The sequence below is a fragment of the Mytilus edulis genome, chromosome 3, assembly GCF_963676685.1.
Source record: "Mytilus edulis chromosome 3, xbMytEdul2.2, whole genome shotgun sequence".
Classification (NCBI taxonomy): Eukaryota; Metazoa; Mollusca; class Bivalvia; order Mytilida; family Mytilidae; genus Mytilus; species Mytilus edulis.
The window spans coordinates 65784683-65809665 of NC_092346.1; the positions used below are offsets into that span (position 1 = coordinate 65784683).

At 33.1% G+C, this 24983-nt stretch overlaps 1 protein-coding gene and 1 long non-coding RNA gene across 2 annotated transcripts; one reads left to right on the top strand and one right to left on the bottom strand.

Annotated features, from left to right (window-relative positions):
* Window positions 1–777: 777 nt before the first annotated feature.
* On the bottom strand, window positions 778–5913 carry LOC139514462 (uncharacterized). The gene is made up of 3 exons (XR_011662621.1): window positions 5743–5913; window positions 1840–1942; window positions 778–875 (listed from the first exon to the last, which is right to left on the bottom strand). It is a non-coding gene; the product is annotated as an uncharacterized lncRNA (long non-coding RNA).
* Window positions 5914–7991: 2078 nt separating this feature from the next.
* LOC139515379 (uncharacterized) lies at window positions 7992–8897 on the top strand. The gene has a single exon (XM_071304948.1). It carries the CDS (start codon window positions 7992–7994, stop codon window positions 8895–8897), a length of 906 nt encoding a protein of 301 aa, XP_071161049.1.
* The last annotated feature ends 16086 nt before the right edge of the window (window positions 8898–24983 follow it).

Genomic DNA, 24983 nt, shown 5'->3' on the forward strand with positions numbered 1-24983 from the left:
GACCAAATAATTGGCATATTGCCCTTTTGGTATACCTAGTAAGTAATTTCTATATAAGGAATCACTGTTGATTTGATTTTGCCATGTGATTATGGACTTTCCCAATTGATCTTCCTCTAAGTTCAGTATTTTTGTGATTTTACTTTTTTTTTGAATTATTATAGATTATTTCAGGACAGTAAAGAGCATGAACAAGTTTGTGGCAGTAGCCCAACATCAAATATCAGCAAAAGATTAAGTTCAGAAAATAACAATATTTCATACCACGGAAACTTCTGAGCAATGCATATCATTTTAAATGCAATGACTCTTTAAAAGAATACTATTTAATAAAAACATACAAGAAATTAAAGAAAAATGACTTACATAATGTAATATCACTCAGTCACCATCGAAACCAATATAATTACGCAGAGAGAAGTCAATATGAAGTGGGAGACATAACGAGACAAGAGTAGGGGATATTTCAAAACATATAAAATCAGTTGTCATATTGGCAATTATACCACATCGCCTTCTTTGTATACTGACATATTCATCTTAAATATGGAATAAATAAATCATTCATAAACAAGTTCTAAAGCTATAATTCTGAAACCGTGCAAGTTGCATCAAAGCCTCAAAGAGTTGCTAACTTTCAATTTAATCTATATTGAAAAACCACAAATTTCATGTTTGCATGAAGTTTGAGTAGACCTCCAAATAGCTATTGCGATTGTGCTGCTGGCTTGTTGTCTCATTAAAGTTTATCCCAATGCTCATATTTGAAATACATAATGAAGAAAAAAATAGATTTATTTCAATTTCAAGCGAAATGTTTATTAAAATGATGACTCTCATTTTTTTCACTGCTGTTTCTTCTACTTCTACATGATCTGAAAAAACACAAAATACCAAAAAATAAAATTGATGAAATTGGTGTGTGCTGTTGGAGTTTCCATATTTAAATATATAAAGCTTACTGGTAGTTAAAAATCAAGACATCAAATATCAAAAGGATGTTATGAGTAGCTGTTACAGTCCTTGGATGGTGTAAACTTCCCACTAACACCATACACCTTTACACCATACACCATACACCATACACCATTACACCATACACCTTGTACAATTACACCATACACGTTACACCTTTGCACCATACGCCTTACACTTTACATCATACACCATTCCCCATTCTATCTACACGATCCGAAATTACACATAATGCAATTACATTTCAAATATTAAGACTATTATTATTTTTATCTTTACAATCCGAAAAAAATCAAATAAAAAAACTTCGTTTGTAACCAATGAAATGTTGTACGCCATAATTTACACCATTCCCGATCGCACGTTACACAATCACACCATTCCTCATACACCATTACACCATTCCCCTTACACCATACACCATAGCACCATACACCTTACACCATTGCACCATATGCCATACACCATTACACCATACACGTTTTTTTGGGAAGTTTACACCATCCAAGGGCTGTAGCTGTTTTCATAGATTTTATGTTTTTTCAACTGTGACTCTTCCATAATTGCTATCTTGCAATTTGTCTACTCTGTTTTATAAAACCTTAAATATTGATAATTTTTTTGCCAGTCAAATGAACTAGTAAATACTTTCAGTATAATTCTACAACATACATGAATACATCTACTAAGTAATTGTTAAGGCCATTTAAAGTAATTTTTTAAAATATTACTATAACATTGTTTTTAATTTTGATTATATGAACATGTTGTTTGGTTACTGTCTCAACAGCATACATGTATGACTTATTTCAATGATTACTCGATGACATATTTGTTTTATGATATGTATGAATAACCACCTACCTGATACATTTCCCAACCTAATCAAGATCTCCAAGTTATACATCGGCATATCTATCATATCAGTAGAGCCTGGTCAACTAGGTAAGGATAATTCTCCATTCTACTTCAAAAATAAAAGAAAATACTCAATTGAAATAATTCATATGTATCAAATGACTTTCAAAAATGTATATGAGGTTTTTTTATGTGCATGATTGTGTGTGTTCTCATATACATGCAGGTCACAAAAATAACCATATAAAAATAGAAGAAACAAGAATGTGTCCTCAGTACACGAATGCCCCACTCGCACTATCATTTTCCATGTTCAGTGGACCGTGAAATTGGGTTAAAACTCTAATTTGGCATTAAAATTAGAAAGATCATATCATAGGGGACATGTGTACTAAGTTTGAAGTCGATTGGACTTAAACTTCATCAAAAACTACCTTGACCAAAAACTTTAACCTGAAGCGGGACAGACGGACGGACGAACGGACAGACGGACGGACGAACGAACGGACAGACGGACGGACGGACGCACAGACCAGAAAACATAATGCCCCTCTACTATCGTAGGTGGGGCATAAAAAATCAATGATGGGTTAAATGATATAATACACCATTAATTAAACAATACAAATCTAACAAGAATGTGTCAGTAAGTACATGGATACCTCACTCACACTATCATTTTCTACATGTTATTTATTAATAGTCGTGTTCATTACCAATCCCAGCAAAACATATTAATACCTTTGTCAATAAGTGACTTATATATTGCTTCCGGTATAGACTTTTTTTTTAAAACAAATTATTAATAGTCGTGTTCATTACCAATCCCAGCAAAACATATTAATACCTTTGTCAATGAGTGACTTATATATTGCTTCCGGTATAGAATTTTTTTAAAAACAAATATATTGCGTAAATTATACATTTATTTTGTATTTATTTTCATCGTCACCTGATTTGACCTTTCTTATGTAAAATAATTACTGTTAGAAAGGTGTATGTCTGTTATAAGCTGAGGTTATAAGATTATAATGATGTGTGGTAATCAAGTAGACGTCTTCGATTTCCAGTGATGTAAAAATGATTAAGCTGCACCTGGTGTTTCGGATATCATTTAGGTCATTTTTGACCAAGGCCGTAAATCCTCATCAGGTACCCTAGCCTTGTATTATTATAAATACTATTTAATTAAAATTTGATTAGTTCTTGCTCTGGTAACATATCAAATGTAGTGTTATTTTTAGGGCACGACACCTGGTGAATCTGCAATATCATTATTATTCTTATGTCCTTTCTTATCTAATTATTATTTAATTGTTTACAGTGATTATAATTTTGCCGAGGTCAAATACTCCTTCACGTTCTTATGTTTACGATAAGCAATCATAGGTGGTCTGGGAAATAAATTCTTAGCAGTTATATCATTTTCTATTAACTGCCAATGTTTTCTTATTCGTCTTTCCAATTATTTTTAAAGAGTGGATTAAATTTAGTTGCTAGAACTAGTGGTGGACAGTTTTGTTTATTTCTTTTTTTTATAACATAATGTATTCAATCTGTTTTTTCTCAATGCTTTATCTATTTGTGGATTAATTTCATTTTTCGAGTATCCTCTTAGTGTAAGTTTTTGTTTGAATATTTCTATCTGTTTGTCGAGGTCATCTCTGTTACAACACGATCTAATGAACCTTGTAATTTCCCCAATTATAAATCCTTTGAATACAGATGCTGGGTGAGCAGACGATTTTTCTAAATATTGGTAATTATCTGTAGGTTTGCGATATAATTTGACATCTAATATCTTTTCTGTTTCAAATCGGGTTCCTTTAAATATTGTTACATCCAAAAATTGTATTTGATTATTAGAGATTTTATGTGTAAATTTTAATAGTGGGTGAATACTATTTGCAATTTGGTAAAATTCCTTAAGAGTTTGTTCGCTTCCTTTAAATAATAAAAATCTCTGTAGACAGAAAGAAGAGAAATGTCAGACGAGTATGGGAACCGTTTCAATATTTCAGAAACGATTTCATATATTCTTGTATCTGTTAAACTTGGCGACATTGGGGATCCCATTGGAACCCCAACTTTCTGTTTGAAAATTTGCCCATTGAATTCAAATTCATTATTTGCAAGGGAAATTCTTAGTAATTCCAGTAAAGCCTTTTTTGATGGCACTTCGCTCTCACCCCATATGGAATTTACTGACCCCATATATACCGTATTAGGTCACTAGCACACTATGTAACTAATAGTATTCGAATATCAACTATCTTCATTACTGAATTAAAAAAAGAGTCCAAAGATTTTTTGTCAGTTTTTTCCCGTTTTACCCATTTCAAACAGTAGGTATGGAGTGAGTCGTGGATGCGGATGATATTACGACACTCATTCCAATTAATAATTGACGGGGACGATATTTAGGTCCTTTACTGAGGAATGGTTTTAACTCTCGGTCGCGAACGATGTTAAGGTCTCCTGTTATGACATGGGAAATGGGGCCACAGGTGTATTCGGAATTTCTGCAATTACACGACATCGGTGTATTTTCAATGATATTTATATCTTTACACAATTGGCTATAATTAAACACATATTTCCGGGTAGATTTCTTGTAAATATAACAAATAATTTGATAGAGATGTCTCACTTTGTCTATACATTTTACTGAGATTAATTCTGTGAGGAAATAAATTTATAAAAAAAATGCTTTCAAAGCAATAATGGCCAAAATCTCCATACAGTTCATCACGTATCGGTGGCAGCTGAAAAAAATCACCACTAAGGACAACTTGGATTCCTCCAAAATATAATGCTTGATTTTTTATTTTTCGACAAATAAATTCTACTTGTTCAAATATTTTTTTTGACACCATTGAAACTTCATCGATTATTAATACATCTGTTTTAGTAATTCGGCATTTTGTTGTTATTATAAATCTTTCATCAAAACTGATTAAATTTAACAAGTCATTGCTACAAATGTAGTATGTCGAACATCTTCTAGTCCACAAAACCTGTGTAATGTTGTAGCACCTATGGATGAGGGATACTGTCTGCAAGCTATTCCTGTGTAGCATGTCAATTGGACGCATTTTCCTAATAATTTCAATTGCTCAAAACATGATTTAATTGTATGTGTTTTTCCTGTTCCCCCTTGACCTGTCAAAACAAGATTATGTTCATTGCAAATAAGTTTTTTTAGCCAAATCCTGTCCTGAATCCATGTTGTTGTTTACATTGCGGGAAAATTGCATTCGATAATTTGGGTAGTTATCGTTAGGTTGAGAGTATTCATCCGAGAAGTTCCGAATAACAAGATGTTACCTCCCCTTTCGTCTGAATCGTTGCGAAACGACCAGAGTGCCAGTTACGTTGCTTTCGCCGGGAAATTTGAATGTTTAGACCTGAATGCAACCGAAGCTGCGTAAGGGTTCCGTTGATCGGAAAATGAAAATATGCATGTGATAGAAGAATTATTTAGGAAGAAAATGAGTGCATTTGTAAGGTATACAGTAATCTATTAATATTTTTAAATATTTTTTATTCAAAGTAGGTTAAATTTTGGCAATCCAAGATGGCGACTTAGATCCCTTTAGGTTTTTTCAGTATACGGATATGGATAGTAAAGTGCACATTGTCAGAAAACAAAGAAATATCGATGACATCGTCAAATACGTTAATAAAGTAATACAAATAGACAGGAAATACAAAAAAAAAAAAACCAACATTGATTAACAAAATTTTAATCTGCTAACCGAGTCCCTGTGGATCAAGCTAAAAATTTGGGATCATTTCGACGAAGTTCTCAAGTATGTTTTCTGAAAAGCTCCAATTTATTTACGTACGTTTTCAAGAGAAAGATAACATTTTACATTTTCAACGTACAGGGCTAATGTATTTACCTACCGAACGATAGGAGCATCAGACAGTACAATCTCGGAAACTTTTCCAACACAATGAGTCTTCTGCTATAAATATCCGTTGTTTATAGATGGCGCGCCAGCTTAATAAAATAAAGTCTATTCCGATAAAATAAACGAAAAGTGTAACGTCGTCTAAAAGTTGCCGTTTTGTTTGACAGGACGCAAATTTCATTTATTGTGTATCAATAAATATAAAACCATGTAAAAGTTCTTTAAATATTCATTTACTTTTGCATCTAATTTATTTCTAACTCAACCCAGTAATTCTATTTGCAATTACGATAACAAGTGGCAATAAAAAACGAAATATTGTATGACGGCAGATCGCAAAATTACGACGTTACTTTAGCGGACAGAGTGCCTAGGCCGCTTGGGGCTCAAAGAAACCAAGGTATGGGTTGGAAAAATTATGATGAGCAATATAGACTGAGAAAAGCTCATGAACCATCCAGTTTATGGAGTAATATAGACAATGAGCTTTGGTTGTTATATATGCAACCAGTGAATACTATCTCAAATGTGTCCTTAAATGTATCTAATAGTAATATTCAAGACAGTAGTGGTCATGGGAACAAATGCTATAGTTATAACTATGAGGGAAGCTGTTGGAAAAGACCTTGCTTTTATAGCCATTTGTGTTTAAGGTGTAATGGTTCACATTCAATTATAAACTGTCAAAGACAACTGGGAAATGTGAGACCACATGTTGGTAATACACAATATAACACGGGCTCTCAGTTTCAGTTTCGGGCACCCGGGGCTCAGTATAGAGCAGGGCCCCAGTTTCAATTTCGCCCAAGGAGCGCCGAGTCAAGAGTCAGATTTTCCCCAAGAAATGCCACACAGTTCACACAAGCAAGATCTAGACCAAATATCAGAACTATGGCGACTTGGTAGAACCCCTATGAAGATTGGTGTTTTGAAAAATATGCTGAGGGCATATCCGCATGCAGGTGTAGCAAAAGAATTATATGAAGGATTTTTATGTGGTTTTCGTTTGAAATATTCAGGTCCGAGAATTTCTTTTATTTCCAAAAATTTACAGTCGGCAAATTGACTTTGTCATAAAGTTGAAACGTTGGATAAGTTAGATCAGGAGGTAAAAGCGGGTAGGATGGCTGGTCCCTTTTTAGAATAGCCGATTTCTACTCTTAGGACTTCTCCTATCGGTCTAGTACCAAAAGAGAAAGGTTGGAGGTTAATATCTCATTCATCGGACGCCATCACGAGTTGGTTGACCGTTATGGAATAACCGTTTCACAAATGATATCGGATATGTTCCTTACGTCGTAACTACAATCCCCTTCCCTTTCATGAATGTGACCTACCGAATTAGACTATTTACCGGATTTGTAATCACATAAGCAACACGACAGGTGCCACATGTGGAGCAGGATCTGCTTACCCTTCCGGAGCACCTGAGATTTATTTTGAACGAATATATCCCATCAAACTAGACTACAGATACAGTTAAGTCTGCCACATATCTTGACTTACATCTAGAAATTGACAATGAGGGTCGGTTTAAAACAAAACCTTACGACAAAACAGATGATTTCAGCTTCCCACTTGTGAATTTTCCATTTCTATGTAGCAACATAAGACTATTTACCGGATTTGTAATCACATAAGCAACACGACAGGTGCCACATGTGGAGCAGGATCTGCTTACCCTTCCGGAGCACCTGAGATCACCCCTAGTTTTTGGTGGGGTTCGTGTTGGTTATTCTTTAGTTTTCTATGTTGTGTCATGTGTACTATTGTTTTTCTGTTTGTCTTTTTCATTTTTAGCCATGGCGTTGTCAAGTTTGTTTTAGATTTATGAGTTTGACTGTCCCTTTGGTATCTTTCATCCCTCTTTTATCATATCCGGAAGGTTCCGGGGTCAACGATTTTATTGATCGCGATGAATGTTCCGTTCAATATGCATCTTTTGATGAAGTCAGCTCACTCGGAAAGTCTGCATTGTTTGGGTACGGGACATAAAGTCCGCTTTTCGTTTGCTGCCAGTGCACCCATCAGATTTTGAATTATTAGGGATTTATTTTGATGAAAAGTTCTTTGTAAATAAAAGTATGACTATGGGATGTTCAATTTCATGTAATTTATTCAATAAGTTTTCAACCTTTTTACACTGGTTAGTAGTTGAACGGAGTGGAGTGAAATCACTTGTGCATTATTTGGATGATTTTTTTATTTGGAGGCCCTGAGGATACACCTGTATGTCAAATGATGCTAGACACTTTTTCAGATATTTGTGGGGAACTTGGTGTTCCGATTGCTTCGGAAAAATCAGTTGGACCTGTAACATCTTTGAAATTTTTAGGATTGGTCATTGACACTGTTGAAATGGTTGTCAGAATACCACAAGACAAATTGTTAAAGCTAAAGTCCTTACTTGAACCGATTTTGTTGAATAAAAAGATTACACACAAGGACTTAGAATCAGTAGTGGGTTTGATGGCTTTCTGTTCAAGGGCGATTACTTCGTCTAGGGCTTTCCTTTGCAGGTTTTATGATGTCATAGGGTCTATAAAAAATAAAAAGCCTTTTTATTCAATTAGAAAAAATAATGATCTCAGAGAAGATGCAAAAATATGGCTGATTTTTCTGGAACATTTTAACGGAGATTGTTATCTATCAGAAAACACGTGGATAACAAATCAAACGTTGCATTTGTACACTGACAGCTGTGGTAACTCTGATTTAGGTTGTGGTGCATATTTTGATGGTAAATGGGCACAATATAAATGGCCGGAAGCATGGTCAAACATGCCAATCATGTTTTTAGAGTTAGTTCCAATTGTTTTAGCTATGTTTATATGGGCATCAAATTTCCAAAATCGAAAGATTTTATTTCGAATTGACAATATGGCATTAGTTAGCATTATCAATAAAAGAACTGCCAAGTCGAAGCGTGTGATGGCATTTATTCGTCCCCTTGTTCTTTTTACAATGCAACACAATATTCAGTTTAAAGCACATCATATTGATGGTTGTAAAAATGAAATTGCAGACTCGATTTCTCGTTTTCAGTTGAAGAGATTCCGGGAACTAGCACCCGGGGCCGAGTCGGTTCCAGAAAACAACCCAGAAGAGTTCAGAGATTTGATATTGAGTCTGAAACAAACAAATTAATTAATTGTTCGCTTGCTCCTAATACAATTCAAGCTTATCAACGAGCCTTAAATGCTTTGGCTAAATTTAGGGATAGTTTTGATTTAGATCATAGTTTTCCAATACCATTGAACCACATTACTCAGTTCATTGCATACATGTCTTGCTTGGACATGGCTCCATCTACGGTGAAATGTTGTATCTCAGCTATCAGTTTTTATAATAAGATTAATAATTACGAAGATATGTCTCAATTATTTGTTGTAAGGAAAATGATTGATGGAATGGCAAGGTCAAAGTTAAAAAGACCTGACAGTAGATTACCTATTACTTTAGATCTGTTAAAAAATATGATAAAGATTTTGCCCGCATTTTGTAGCTTTAGATATGAAGCTGTCTTATTTTCTAGTGCTTTTTCAATGGGATTTTTTGCATTTCTGCGAGTTGGTGAAATGACAACTGCATGTGGCAGGGAAGGGTCTAATCATGCCATTAAAATTGAAAATGTGGAGGTTACTAATCATAATATAAAAATATACTTGGCGTCTTCAAAAACAGACCAGCTAGGTCGAGGGATTTCAAATTTTGTGGCCCGACAATCAGATGTTGGAATTTGTCCGGTAAAATTACTGCAAGAATATTTAAAGATTCGACCTCGAATTAGTGGTCAATTATATTGCCACTTTGATGGCTCTCCGGTGACTCGATATCAGTTTTCAGGAATTCTAAAACAAGCCCTTGTGTATATTGGTTTTGATCAATCAAAGTATGGGACGCACTCATTTAGAATCGGTAGTGCTACTTCAGCAACTATGCTTGGTTTTTCTGACGAGCAAATTAAAGTAATGGGTCGTTAGAGTTCTGATACTTCAAAAGTTATATACGAATACCACAATTTTGAATAAATTTCGTTGAATTTGATGGTCAATTTAGAATATTTCATGTCAATACATACATGTATTAAATTGTAGGCCAAGAAGTGTCAGTATGGATAGTAGGCTCATCTTTGATAACAAATGCATTTGTACATGCAAGAAGTAGAACAGGTGGTGTTAATTTAGGTCTCCATAGAATAGGAGTTAAAATTTGGTGGCAAGGGTATAGTGGCATGGGTATAAAAGATTTGGAATCAACAATAAAAAGACTGATGAAATATGAAAAAGCGCCGAAATATCTTGTCCTTCATATTGCTGGAAATGATTTGGGGAAGACAAAACTAGGGTTTTTAAGGAATGAAATCAAGACCACCTTGGAGAAGGTACAAAGTTATCTACCCAATAGATTGTCTGGTCTCAAATTTTACCGTGAACAAATTGGCGTCATTCAATAAGTCAGGATAGCACGATGGCATGCAGAATTAGGATAAATTGTGCCATTGCATCATTCGTGTTAAAGAATGGGGGACATTATATAAGGTATCCAGATATTCTTTCTAATAGTACTTTTTTAAAGGAAGATGGTGTTCATTTGACAGACCTCGGTAATGATATATTTCTGAATAATTTTCAAGGTGCTTGAAATGTTTATTTGTTCTGGTTCTTATACATATCCAAATACATTTGGTACTAGTGTGTGTATATCTTAAGTAATTTTAAAACAGTATTGGCCAGAGTCCTATCGCAGCTTCATCCCCATTTTAGTGGCGGTTGATCCGGTACGGTTGAGTTTGACATATACCGTACCTAATCAATTTGGCAACTTCGCTGCGTGTGATAAACTACAGTTACAGTTGTCTATATAATAGTGATATTAAAAGTACATTTTGTGGATCGCTGTATCCCAGGATCCAACAGCTAAGTTAGTTGATCGCTGTATCCCAGGATCATACATCTATCTATCTATATATATATATATATCTAGTTATCTGTAGGTTGCCAGAGGTAACCAAAAAATGATCTTTACATCTATGAATCTAGTTATCTATGAATCTATCTAGTTGAACAATATATATTGTTGAATCTATATGTGTACATATTTAAATTTGTGTTTAATAATAAAAAGCTGTGGTCAATACTGCCAATAAATCTTAGTTTTACAAGCCATCTCGAATAATAGAATTTATGTAATATACATAAATTCGGTTATTCTAGTGGAAAGTTTTAATCTCGGCCGTTGCAGTGCTTTCCTTTATAAATTCATATGTAGTCGATAAGATGTATAGTGGTGACGTCAATTTGACGTTAGCGTTCTTTTTAACTTTGATCTGCAAGTGAACAGACGTGTATAATTACAGAGGGAAGTATTTTGAAAATACCCACCCTCCCTCCACTATATATAGTTAAACCATATAGTTTTGTTTGGGTACTGCTCTTTTGTTCTTTTTATTTTCAGGTACATGTATATACGAGTAGTTAGAGTTCCAGTATGAAAAATTCCTCTCCATTGATGATTTGCCATGTGATGTCAAAAATTGCAGTAGTCAGTTAGATGTTGGTTGTATCGAAACATTTGATCGTTAAAAAGTGAAAAATGTGTTTGGCAACTTCGCTGCGTGTGATAAACTACAGTTACGGTTGTCTATATTTTAGTGATATTAAAAGTACATTTTGTGGATCGCTGTATCCCAGGATCCAACAGCGCTGTATCCCAGGATCATACATCTATCTATCTATATATATCTATCTAGTTATCTGTAGGTTGCCAGAGGTAACCAAAAAATGATCTATACATCTATGAATCTAGTTTATATCTATGAATCTATCTAGTTGAACAATATATATCGTTGAATCTATATGTGTACATATTTAAATTTGTGTTTAATAATAAAAAGCTGTGGTCAATACTGCCAATAAATCTTAGTTTTACAAGCCATCTCGAATAAACAATTAACAGGACACAGGAATAAAAAAACGTAGCTTCGTTTCATGTGTATTTTAATCTAGGCGCCATCTAATTAATTATCGAGTTGAGCTCTTGAGTCATTCGATGACCATATAAGCCATGTAAACATAAATATAGATATAAATAGATTAAGCAAACCCGTGCTGTTGGATTATTCTAGTTTATCATTGTTTTTACTTGTATAAGAATGATATTTGGTGGATGAAATCAGTCAATCAAATGGTTTACCGTTTTTTCACTTACAATGTTGACATTCTTTTCCTTTAAATAACTTCACACATATACAATTCACGTGTTATCCATATCAAGCTAAGGGGTTAAATTGAAGTTCACATGAATACGGATTTGATGATGCAAATCATTCACTTGTAAGTGAATAATTCATTATCAATGTTTTTAGCTTATTTCTTTTTTTAAATTGAACCATACTGGCTACTAAAATTGAATTATTATTTCACTATTTATATTTCATTAATGATTGCGCCAAAAAAAATAATATATTAATTTAGATTTTTCATATAATATCTCGTAGTTAGTGCCCCTTTAACACTTTAGTAAGATCTTGAGTTTTGTGTTTATCAATACTTATATTAATTTTGTTTTAATAATTATCAATATATATAAAAAAAAAAGTCATGGAAATTGTGCATTAACTGTTAAAATTATTAAATTACAAGATTTTATTAAAACAATTGATCTTCTGACCTGGAGTCAAATCATCTCCCTTAGACTAGAAAATGAAGCTTAGTGTCAAAATCATGAATATCAAATATGGTAACATTTCCCATACCATATTTGGTAAAACTGCAGTGTCGGACTAATGTAAAATATGTTGTCGGCCAGTTTTGACAAGGTCATAGAAGCGGATCACAAACGAAATAATTTTGCCAATAAAATGAACGATTATGGACAGACGAAGATAATGGACCATACCAAGTCAGACGTTATAAACGATAAATGGTACCTATTTTGAACGTTTGAAAAATGTGTGACTTTTAAATTAGTGGAATTACCAATCATGATATCACTGAATGACAATTTATTATGTTGTTACAAATGTGGTTTGGTTAGAATTTGAAAAACTTTATTATATTTTTTTTTGTATTTTAATTTCCTTATTTGGCCTAGAAATAATTAAATTTTGATCAGACATTGACACATCCGGAAGTTAATCATTGTATCACGTACATCCTAAATTGTAGTGTCCTGTTTTCTGGTGAATTGGTGAATAAATGTCTATAACAACTTTTTATTCAATGTTTTCCTTGTAGCACATATGTATCTGTATGCAAAAATACATTCTTTTCAAATTTGCTATCAATGGTTTTAGAGGAACACTGTCTGATTTGTGTTCTGATATTTACTTCGATTGGTTTAAGTTTGATTTTTTCCCAATATTTCAATTGGTTCATTATTTAACCATGAAATATGCATGTGGCAAACAGTTTTTGAATGTTGAAAAAAGGGGGACGAAAGATACCAGAGGGAATTTCAAAGTCAAACTCATAGATTGGAAAAAAAACTAACAACGGCATGGCTTAAAATAAAAAGACAAACTGACAAACAAAAGTACATAGAAAACTAAAGACTAGAGCAACACGAACCCCACCAACAACTGGGGGTGATCTCAGGTGCTCCGGAAGGGTAAGCAGATCCTGCTCCACATGTGACACACGTCGTGTTGCTTATGTTATTACAAATCCGGTAACTAGTCTTATGTTGCTACATAGAAATAGAAAATTCACAAGTGGGAAGCTGAAATCATCTGTTTTGTCGTAAGGTTTTGTTTTAAACCGACCCTCATTGTCAATTTCTAGATGTAAGTCAAGATATGTGGCAGACTTAACTGTATCTGTAGTCTAGTTTGATGGGATAGATTCGTTCAAAATAGTCACCAAATTTTGTATAATTAGCGAGAGGACATCATCTATATAGCGGAACGTAAAGTAAAAGGATATTGTTAACTTATCTTTCTTCCTTAGAAGTTCCTGTATGAAGTCAACCTCACAATAATAAGAAACAAGTCGGCAAGAAGAGGGGCACAATAGACCACTTTCGAGTTCATCCGTCACCGGAAAAAACTCGTCAATTATACGCGCCTTTATGACGTCATTTACCAGATAGAGGGGGTCGCCTGTATCCCTGCACTATTTACGTTCATCAAGCGTCTTGGGGATCATCATTGTGCAGGATAAACTAGAAATAATGGTTGTTCTGTAGGTACTTAATGAAAATTCCCTAATGACATCAATGCTGAATGTCAATTTTGAGAATTCAATTTGTCGTATAATTCGTACAATATAGAATTATAGTTTTCCAACCACTCGCTCAACATTGGAATGGAAGTGACGACGCCCCTAAACGCACAAATGACGTTCACTAAAACCAGAGTTTTTGACGGAAATGCATCGAACTCGAAAGTTGTCTATTGGTTCCCACTGGAATTCCGATAGTCTGTTGAAAAACGCGTCCTCCGAACGTAACTAAAACGATGTCAATCAAGAAATCAAGCATCTAGATATTGTTAGTTTCAGAGAATTTCTTGTTTGAATCAGAGTGATTCTTTACAAAGAAGAATTTATTCCTCCCCAAGACAAGATACTAGTACTTATATCTACGTTCGCCACTTTTTAAATGAAATAAAATAATACCAACTCTTTCAATTTGTCTTTTACAAAAAAGAGGATGTGGTATGATTGCCAATGAGACAACTGTCCACAAGAGATCAAAATGACACACACATTAACAACTATAGGTCACCGTAAGGCCTTCAACAATGAGCAAAGCCCATAATCAGCTATAAAAGGCCCCGATACGACAATGTAAAACAATTCAAACGAGAAAACTAACGGCCTTATTTACATAAAAAAAATGTTTGGAATGGGAAATACTTGTGCAAAGTGTAGAAAAGTCAAATGTTTAATACTATTGCAAGATGAGAGAGTCTTAGATTGTATGTAATCTAAAAGATCTGTGGATTTGTTTAGTATCCACATCTGGTTCACGCCACCTTTAGAAAAGGTAGTTTCACAATAACTTTGGACCCCGGCTTTGATTGCTGATGAAATATATCGGGATGTTAATAATTTAGAAAGAGGTTTCGTGGAGCACTTAGAAGACCCAGAAATATGCCGTTGTTTGTAAGGACACTTATGTAGTTAAGGTAACCAATACAGTGATGGAAGATCCAGTTTTCCATCTTTGGTTGAAATTCCCGAACATAGAACAGACCTATGATTATCTAGGATTTCTTTTTGGTAAGTGTCGTGAGGGTATATGTTGAGTTTCCAAGTGAATTGTCAATACCTAATTCATTTATCAAGCAGTTTATGTAATGATATTTACACACACGGGGCTTTATCTGCGGTGACAACAACACATTTGTCATGGAGGTAGGACAATTCTGTTTCGTCATATCACTTCCGGAATTAAATGAGATAGTGACAGGTGTTTGCGGGTGCGACTTTTTACCCCAATATACCCCAATATACCCCAATATACCTCAAAAAACAGTTTTGACATAACAGTATTGAATAATAACATTATTTTATGCATTTTCATGTTATTTTAACACCAATATTACTTTATTTTATGAATATAATTAATTTTAAATCTCTTTTTGCATTGAAACTTGTTCCGTTCTTGTCAGCCGCTTACGATCACAAAATGACTTTTTACCCCAATATACCCCAATATACTCAAATAAAACGTTTCAGTGCAATATTCATGTTGTGGAATGATATTTTACCCATATTTATTTTAAAAAAAACCAACCCTATGCACATTGAGAATTATTTATTCAATAGATGTCTTTCTTATTATAAAGTCGAGGTTATTCATTTAAAATTAACCAAAGTTTAACAAAATTATATGTTTGTGATATAAAAAAAAACATGGACCTACATGATAACATTTAAAAAGACATCAAGACAAGAAATTCCGATTTTTTAAATTTTTTTTTCATTTATTTATTTATCTTCATAATTTCCAGACCGACCGGGCAAGGGTTGTGTTGCCAGTCAAGGTCATTAAAACTTTCACTACTGTCTAATGCCAGCCTTTTGTTAGGATTGAAATTGAGAAAAACATAATTTTAGATGGGAGGTATATCTAAAAAAAGCCTGAATGTTCCCGAATTGTAACTACACTTCTGCAGATCCTACATAGCATATTGTTTAATATTTATTGGAAGAAGAAATGTCTTTAAGCAAAACTCTTCTTCTTCTTCTTCTTCAATATATATAGTAGTTAAAACAAACCTCAATAAAGAGTATTCAATACGTGTGTGACGTTGCGCACGATATTGATGTCACTTTGGAAATATGGGTTAGAAGGCGGGTTATTCAAGTTCAAGCTCTTATCATAAACAATAAATAGCCATGTTATACATATCATTCAAAAGGAAATAAACCATAGAAATCAATTATATAAATGATTTGTGCTTCGTCTATCTTTAAATGAAAAACTTTGCTCATTTCGATGCCTATAACGTCATTTCAAGGGTGTCCCGCTGTTACAATTTTGTTTGATGTGCGTCTTTGAAATCCCAGTGCGGATTCATTAGTTAGTAGAATGATTTGAAATTTCACAACTAAATTGTATACATTTAACGTTATATGAGGTAATAGACGTTTTTAACTGTAAGTGAAAGAAGATCGTCAGAAGAGTTTAAATAAAAAAGAGAAAACATGTCCCAATTAGCTGCTCAACCCGTAAAAAAACTTTCTGTCTTCACTTTCATAAGATATAACGGACGAAAATGGATTTTAATAATATCAGAAAAATTATACATGTACCGAAGAAGCTATCTGAAGTTGAAAAAATAAAATAGAGAAATTATGGAAAATTGACTTTAGGTAACTTGTTCACATTTTCGACCACGATTTAGCATGAAATATTTGCTGCTGCACACTATGGTGCAATATAAATTGATCCTTTTTTCTATTATAATCGTTCGTTCTAAGACACCAGGTCCCGTGTACTGAATAGAGAACATTCAAACTAGTCTCCCAAATTGCCTCAAATAATAGATAAAAGGGGAAGGAGAGGGTTTCAGAAACATTAAACCTGTTAAGAAAGTTTTGAATAAGCATTCAATGACATATTTGTCGCTGGAGTCAGATAAACAATCAATCAATACACAAAAATGCGCCAATTTGGGTTACGCAATGTTTCAATCAATCTCATTATTATAATTAAATCATACTATTGGTAGAGAAATTCACAATTTGTTATATCAAATTGACAATTTGTTATTTCTAATTGATAATTTGATATATCAAATTGATAATCTGTTATATCAAATTGTGAATTTGTCAAGTTAAATCAAATTCATAATCTGTTATATCAAATTGTGAATTTGTCAAGTTAAATCAAATTCATAATCTGTTATATCAAATTCATAATTTGTTATATCAAATTCATAATTTGTTATATCAAATTCATAATCTGTTATATCAAAATTGATAATTTGTTATATCAAATATATATCGTAATCTTGGGGTTATGAAATTTCATGCATATTTTGAACACAGAGAATTACCTCGGCATCCTTTGCAAAAAAAATTCTTCTATGAGACTTTTGACTTTATGTTTTGAATAGTAGTTCCACTTTCCATATTTGGAGTTATTCTGAGGCAAGTGTTTGTGCGGAGACTCCAAGTAGACACCATGCATGTCAGTGTATGAGTGTATAACGGCATAGTAGCCTTTTCTTATAAAATAACGAGTGTTGTCTGTCCGGTACATGAAAAGATCGGTTAGAAAGTAAGGTTTTAATTTTAGTTAGATTGGAAAGCTGAATTCGAGGGTTGAAAATGGAGAACGCAAAAAAAGAGGGGTTGGTGTGTCCCACTTGGAATATTTTTATTTCATAAACATTACACCTGAAAGGTTTATATTTTTTTTTAATTTAATCTTCGACTAAATAATGGATGCCGTAGGAGGTCCATCCGAGTCACAGTTGGAGCAACGGGATTTCTTGGCGTGACAAAAGTATGTTGGTCCGAGAAATGTGAACACACAAACCTTACCAACATTGAATAACAATGTCCTCACTGAGCGAAAGATACATACATATTTTATTAACATGCATAGAAAACTTTAAATGTTAAACATATAACATGTATAAAGATTATTACTTAAAATTTTTTTTTTCTCAAAATTTGAGAAAAAGATTTTCGAGTTTCATTAAAAAAAAATATAGATATCATATTATACTCTAAATAGAAAACAAAACATATGCATTTTCAATCTCCACATTTTAAAGAAGAAGAAAAAAAGAAATTGTAAAAAATTACCGGTATGTTTTTAGGTTCGTTCGTTCTGGTGTTTAGTGAAACCTTCGTCGAAACATGAATAAATAACGGTTTAAAAGCCTCAAAATGCACAACAAAAGTAAACAGTCGTGTTAAATTTTAATATATCTGAATGTTAAATCATTCCTTATCATTGAAATTGTATTGAAACTGTTTATTCGAGTATATTTCGGTATATTGGGGTAAAAAGTCATTTTGTGATCGTAAGCGGCTGACATGAATTGACCAAGTTACGAGGAAAAAGTGATTTAAAATGAAATATATTTATAAAAAAAAGTATTATTGGTGTTAAAATAACTTGGATATGCCTAAAATAATGTTATTATTAAATAATAATATGTTAAAACTGTTTTTTTGAGGTATATTGGGGTATGTTGGGGTATATTGGGGTAAAAAGTCACGCCGGGTGTTTGCGTATGAATGACTACAATGTGTTTGCGTAGCTCGACGAGGACAGACGTAGTTTGTCTTGATTAATAAAATAATGTATTTAATCGATTACTTTCGAGTTCGATGCATTTCCGTCAAAAACTCTGGTGTTAGTGAACGTCATTTGTGCGTTAAGGGGCGTCGTCACTTCCATTTCAATGTTGAGCGAGTGGTTGGAAAACTATAATTCTATATTGTACGAATTATTCAGCAAATTAAATTCTCAAAATTGACAATCAGTACTGCTGTCATTAGGGAATTGTCATTAAGTACCTACAGAACAACCATTATTTCTAGTTTATCCTGCACAACGACGATCACTAAGACGCTTGATGAACGTAAATAGTGCAGGGATACAGGCGACCCCCTCTATCTGGTAAATGACGTCATAAAGGCACGCATAATTGACGAGTTTTTGCCGGTGACGAATGAACTCGAAAGTGGTCTATTGTGTCAACAAAGGTGACAATAAGCGACTACAAAAACAAAAATCAACGTTGTTGATTTAATTATTTATATTTTTAACGACATCTGCCACAAGTGGGCTACATTGCCGATTTACGACAGCCAGAGAAAAAATGGCAGATAGAATGGTTAAGGAAGTACACCCCTAATTCATGGTCCCATTGCTTTCTATGTTAAATTCATCTGTTTCAGGCACACCTCTTTTGTTTTAAGTTCAAATAAAGTGGCAATCATTGCATTGCAAAGCAACACTTTATGGTGTCTTGTACTGACAAAATCCACATACCTTTAATTGCATATAAGAAAGAACTGGTTCCCAGAACTTCCGATGTACCCAAACAGGTACTTCAGATCTGACAAACAGACAAAATGTACCCTCTTTTTAAAATTTGATGCAGTTTTTTTAATATTCAAAATTTAAAGTCCAAAAGTGTTCTACAATGATCACCTGTCCTTCAGCTTTCATTTGATACCAAAAATACTTAAATATTCTACATATTTTGAAAGTTACACTCATGCGTAGGAACTATTTTGTGTTAAATATGTACTACTTTCTGGTATGTGCTTTCTGGCCGGGCCCGAATTAGTGGTGTTACACCTTAAGAGAAATTTAAGAGGACGATGTTCTCCAAAGTAAAAGCAATAAGGAGGACGATGTCCTTAGTATGATAGATGCTGAACTAGATATTTCTTCGTCGAATGTAAAAAAGGTAAAAGGAGTTCGTCTGTGAAGGCTACTCCGTATAAAAGGCAACATAGTCATGGAAATATTAGTCTAATAAAGAAAACCAGAAAAAAACAAGATGACAAACTTGAATCTTTGACAGACAAAGTCAACGAAATGTATGACAATGAGTACGAAGAGTACGATGATGAAAATGATGATTTCGACTTAGCCGCAGGCTAAAAAAGCTAGATCAGATGGTAATAATAATGATGTGCAAGACACAATATAAGGGACAGTCAAACTCATGAATCGAAAATAAACTGACAACGCCATGGCTAAAAATTAATAAGACAAGCAGACAAACAATAGTACGCATGACACAACATAGAAAACTATAGAATAAACAACACGAACATCACCAAAAACTAGGGGTGATCTCAGGTGCTCCGGAAGTGTAAGCAGATTCTGCTCCACATGTGGCACCCGTCGTGTTGCTTACGTGATAAAAATCCGGTAAATAGTCTTATTCGGTAGGTTACATTCATGAAAGGGAAGGGGATTGTATTACGACGTAAGGAACATATCCGATATCATTGCTAAGTAAGACCGTAAATAATATAGCAAAAACAGACAATGAAACAAATGAGTTTAGTGAGGTTATTGATGAATGAAATGATGTTTTAGCATTACTAGGTCACACTAATAGACAAATTAATCTAGCAAGGAGAGATTTTTTATTAAATATGAGTTGAATAATGAATACACTCATCCGTGTGTACAGTCACAACCCTATACCACCTTTCTCTTCGGAGATGATGTATCTAAAGTAGTCAAAGACATAGAAGACTACTCTAAGATAGCAAATCGTATTCACTTTGGACGTGGAAGTTCAAGGTCTAGAGGACGGTTTGGTAGAGGTGGTAGAGGCAGATTTGGCCGTGGAAGAGGTAGAGGACGTGGTATTGGTAGAGATTTTTATGAAAGCCATCCACGTCAAGATTTTGCCAGTACCAGTAATGACTCTGGAGCAAATAACTATCCCAGAAGAGGGGGATCAAGAGGTTTCAGAAAAATGTAAGTAACCAAGAAAAAGATGCGGTTAGTACATTGAATGAGTTTGAAGCAGGTAGATTGAAATATTTTATCCATGGGTGGAAAAAATTGACATCTGATGACAAAATTTTAGATATTGTAAAAAATTGTCATGTAGAACTGGAAAACGATGATTTTTTAGTTGAAAATTCGACTAGTTATCAGTGCAATTTTAATGCAAAAGAAACTTCAATTATACAGAAAGAAATACAAAAACTATATCTTTAAGACCCAAACCTAATGGGGAATATAGAATGATACTTAATTTGAAAAGATTAAATGAATTTGTTCCATACCATTATTTTAAAATGGACACTTTTGAAATTGCACGGAGACTAGTGAATAAAAACACGTACATGGCTAGTGTCGATTTGAGACATGCATATTATAGTGTGCCTGTAGCACAAGAACATCAAATTTAAAATACTTTCATGGGACGATAAAATATTTCAATTTACCTGCTTACCTAATGGGCTAGCTTCAGCATCAAGATATTTTACAAAAATTATGAAACCAGTTATATATTATATATATAATATACATATATATTTATTGAGAAACTACCCCTTTACATCGGGGGCAAACACCAACAGGGTATTAATGTTTGCGTCATACAAACTATAAATACAATAAATACAGTGTACATAAATAAAAACATCACTATCATTAAAAATGTCAATATATTTGTAAAACTATTTTTTTTAAAGACCAACATTTGGTAATAAAAATTATAAAAGTGAGTAAAAGAAATTGTAAAAGTACGTTGCTATATCCTGAACATTTTTAAAAGATTACACATATATACAGACTTTTTTTTATAAAATACATGCATATTCATATAAGCTTGACACAATTTCAAACTTTCATACATTTAAATAATTAGAAATTAACATTTAACAACTCATTGTGAGCTTTAAAGGGGCACTAACTGTCAAATTCATGGTCACCGATTTGACTCAAATTCTCATATTTGATTTATAACAATGTAAAACATTTATCCAAACTATCAAAAGTCTAAAATAAACAGTTTACAGAGCATGGGGTAGATAATATATAGGTTCGTTTCGTGTGTATTTTAGTCCAGACGCCATCTAATTAACTATCGATTTGACCTCAGATGACCATATAAGCGATGTAAACAAAAATAAAGATATGAATAGATTAAACCAACACGTGGAATTGGATTTTTATAGGTCTGTTTGATTTTAATTTATAGATTAAAAATAGATGTTTCTCATTGTTTTTAACCATATAAGAATGATTTTATGTGCATCGAATTAGTAATCAAATGATTTACCGTAGTTTCACTTTCATTGTTGACATTCTTTTTCTTTAAATAACCAGTACACGTACAATGCATGCGTTGTTAATCTCTAGCTAGGGGTTAAATTGAAGTTCACATGAATACGGATTTAAAGAGGTCGACTCATTCACTTGCAAGTGAATAACTAATTATCAATGTTTCTTAGCGTAATTTGACAAAATTGAACCTTTTTGGCTGCAAAAAGCGAATTGTTATTTCACTATTTCACTTTCATTATTGATTGAACAAAACCAAAAAATCAAACTTTAGATTTTTTATATATCTCGTAGCTAGTGCCCCTTTAATTAATGAGTGATGTTAGATATTGTTTTCCCATTTCATCAACCTTTTTTCCTATATGATCACCAAACAAAAAAGTTATGTTTCCGATAATAAATTGAAGTTTATTAAAGAGTGGCAAATGAACTCTGAGAAAAACACGCCTTTTCCTGCATTAAGAAGGAAATCGTGCAAATCAGAAAGGAAACGTTCTCGAATATCAATATATGCTTGGCATTCTAACAGTACATGTAAAACGGATTCTTCAGTACAACTTTCACATGCATTACTATCTTTCAATTGCATGCGAAAAAAAACAGCATTCAATGGAAGACAATTCTTTCTAGCAAGAAATTTAAGACGAGAGGCCCAAAAATCATCTACATTTGATAAATACGATTGTCGTGCTTGCGTGACATAAAAAGAACAGTAATCACCTAGGCTTCGCTTTTCTAGAAGTTCGGACTTCAGCTTATTACAAGCGTCAATACCAAAAAACTTATTAAATGTTTTTATATTAACGTTTTCATGTATATAATGGTTCAGTCCAGTGATCTGAAATATACCATTTATATGATTAAAATATTCATTTTTTGATAATTTAAGTTCGGCAAAAATCATTTTGCCATATCTTGTACCAGGTAGAGAGTCTAATCTAGCAAAACATGTGATCCTTTGACGGTCCATATAATTTGTCAGAGATTCCCATTCTAACTCCGATAACACAGAGCATTTTGGAAAGTTCATTTAGAGTTAATTATAAATTTTGCGACTTTGTACTGCCAGCTGTCTAGAATTTCGGTTCCGGATTTTGACGTTGGGTACCATACACCACAAGCATGAGCAATGGATGGACGGAAAACCGACATCCACAAAGCACATGCAGCCAAAATTAAACCGATTAAAATTGCCATGTTCTCCTACAACGCGAATAATATAGTTAAGTTTCTTTTCAAAGTTTTCCTTAAGGTATTTCTCAATATGATTAAATTTTAACGTTCTTGAGAAATAAACACCCAAGTATATATTCGTTTACTTCATCAATTAAAACATCCCCTAGAAACCAGTTTTTATTTGCGTTAAGTCTTTTTCCTACCACTAGAACTTTTGATTTTTTGGCATTAAACAAGAGTAGGCTACTTATAACTTCAGTCGCTACATTGATACCGAGATTCTTTTCTTTTATCATTGAGACAAGATCAGGCATTAGGATAGAAAATAGTGTAGGAGATAATATACATTCTTGTTTTAGGCCAAATTCTTGATCAAACCAGTCTGATTCGTAATTTCCAAAACTGACCTTGTTACTTACATTTTTATAAAGGGAACGTAGTAGTTTCCAGCATTTTCCTTGAATACCATTTTGCCAAAGAAGATTAAAAAAAACCATCTCTCCAGACTTGATCAAAAGCAGATGATAGTTCTAAGAAAGCTAGAAACGTTTTTTTCCTTTTTTTTTCTCTTTTTTTTTTTTTAAGAAAAGCTCCTTAAAGTTAAAAAATATGATCTTCAACTCTTCTGTCTTTTCTAAAGGCTAATAAGTTACTGTCTTCAATATAATTAATAATTTTTTCCTCAATAATTTTACAATAAACCTTATATACATTCGAAGTTAAGGTTATGCCCCTGTAATTTGCCAAATCATGAACCGAACCTCCTTTGTGAATTAATGTTACAATACCTTTATGCCATTCAACAGGGATGCATTCCAAATCGGTTATCTTAGTGAACAGTTCAACAAGGAATCAACCAGTATATCACCACCGTATTTTAGAACTTCATTGGGTATGTTGTCGAAAGCAATAAAGGTGTTTCCGCCTGAATCAAATTGTTATCTATTTTGTACATCAAAGATCAAACCGACCACGCCATGGCTAAAAAGTTGACAATAAACTGACATTCTAACTCCAATGTTTAAAATAAACTGTCAAGCTATTCTTTTTTAAATTTAAACCTTAAAATTTACTAATTATTTGTATGTATGCATTTATAGGACTGTGACCCTGTAGTACGAATGAAAAGACCAAGAATAAATCCATATCATAGATCAAAGTGAAGAACAGATCAGAAAGAAAAGGATGACTTAATTTCAATAGCAGATGTAAGAAAAATATATAAGTATATTATTAAGTTGCCAATAGAACTATAATATGATTGAAAAATGGAGGTTAAATCATTCTCTAATATTTATCCTGTTGAATAGGTAAAAATTGGGCAATTAAAAATAATATATTCATTATAATATTAGGATAAAATAGGAAAAACAGGCTGAAGTTTTCAGAAATCAAGGATTTTGTTTTATAATATAAAAAAAAAACTTGCATGCTTGTTTGCTCTATATAGCGTTCCCTTTGATTTGTTTGTCTTTTGATGTGTACATTTCAAGCAGGGATTGAACTGAAGACTTTGGCAATTGTAGCCCACAGCTTAAATTTTGTAGCCCACATATATATAGTCCAATACAAGAAAAGCTGAAATTTAAGTAGCCCACACAAAATTTTAGGGGCCATTAGCGAGTAGGCCCCTGCTAATTTCAAACCCTGATTTGTACAATGTGTGAAGTATTGTCTTTTTAACTACAATTTGTATTTTTCTTTTGTAAGAATCTTTTTCTAGAAGCTTGTTTAATGTATTTTAATAAACATGATCTAAGAATAAGTGACTGTTGCATACAAATGTACATAAAGGTTTCATTTTTTCATTTCAGGATACAA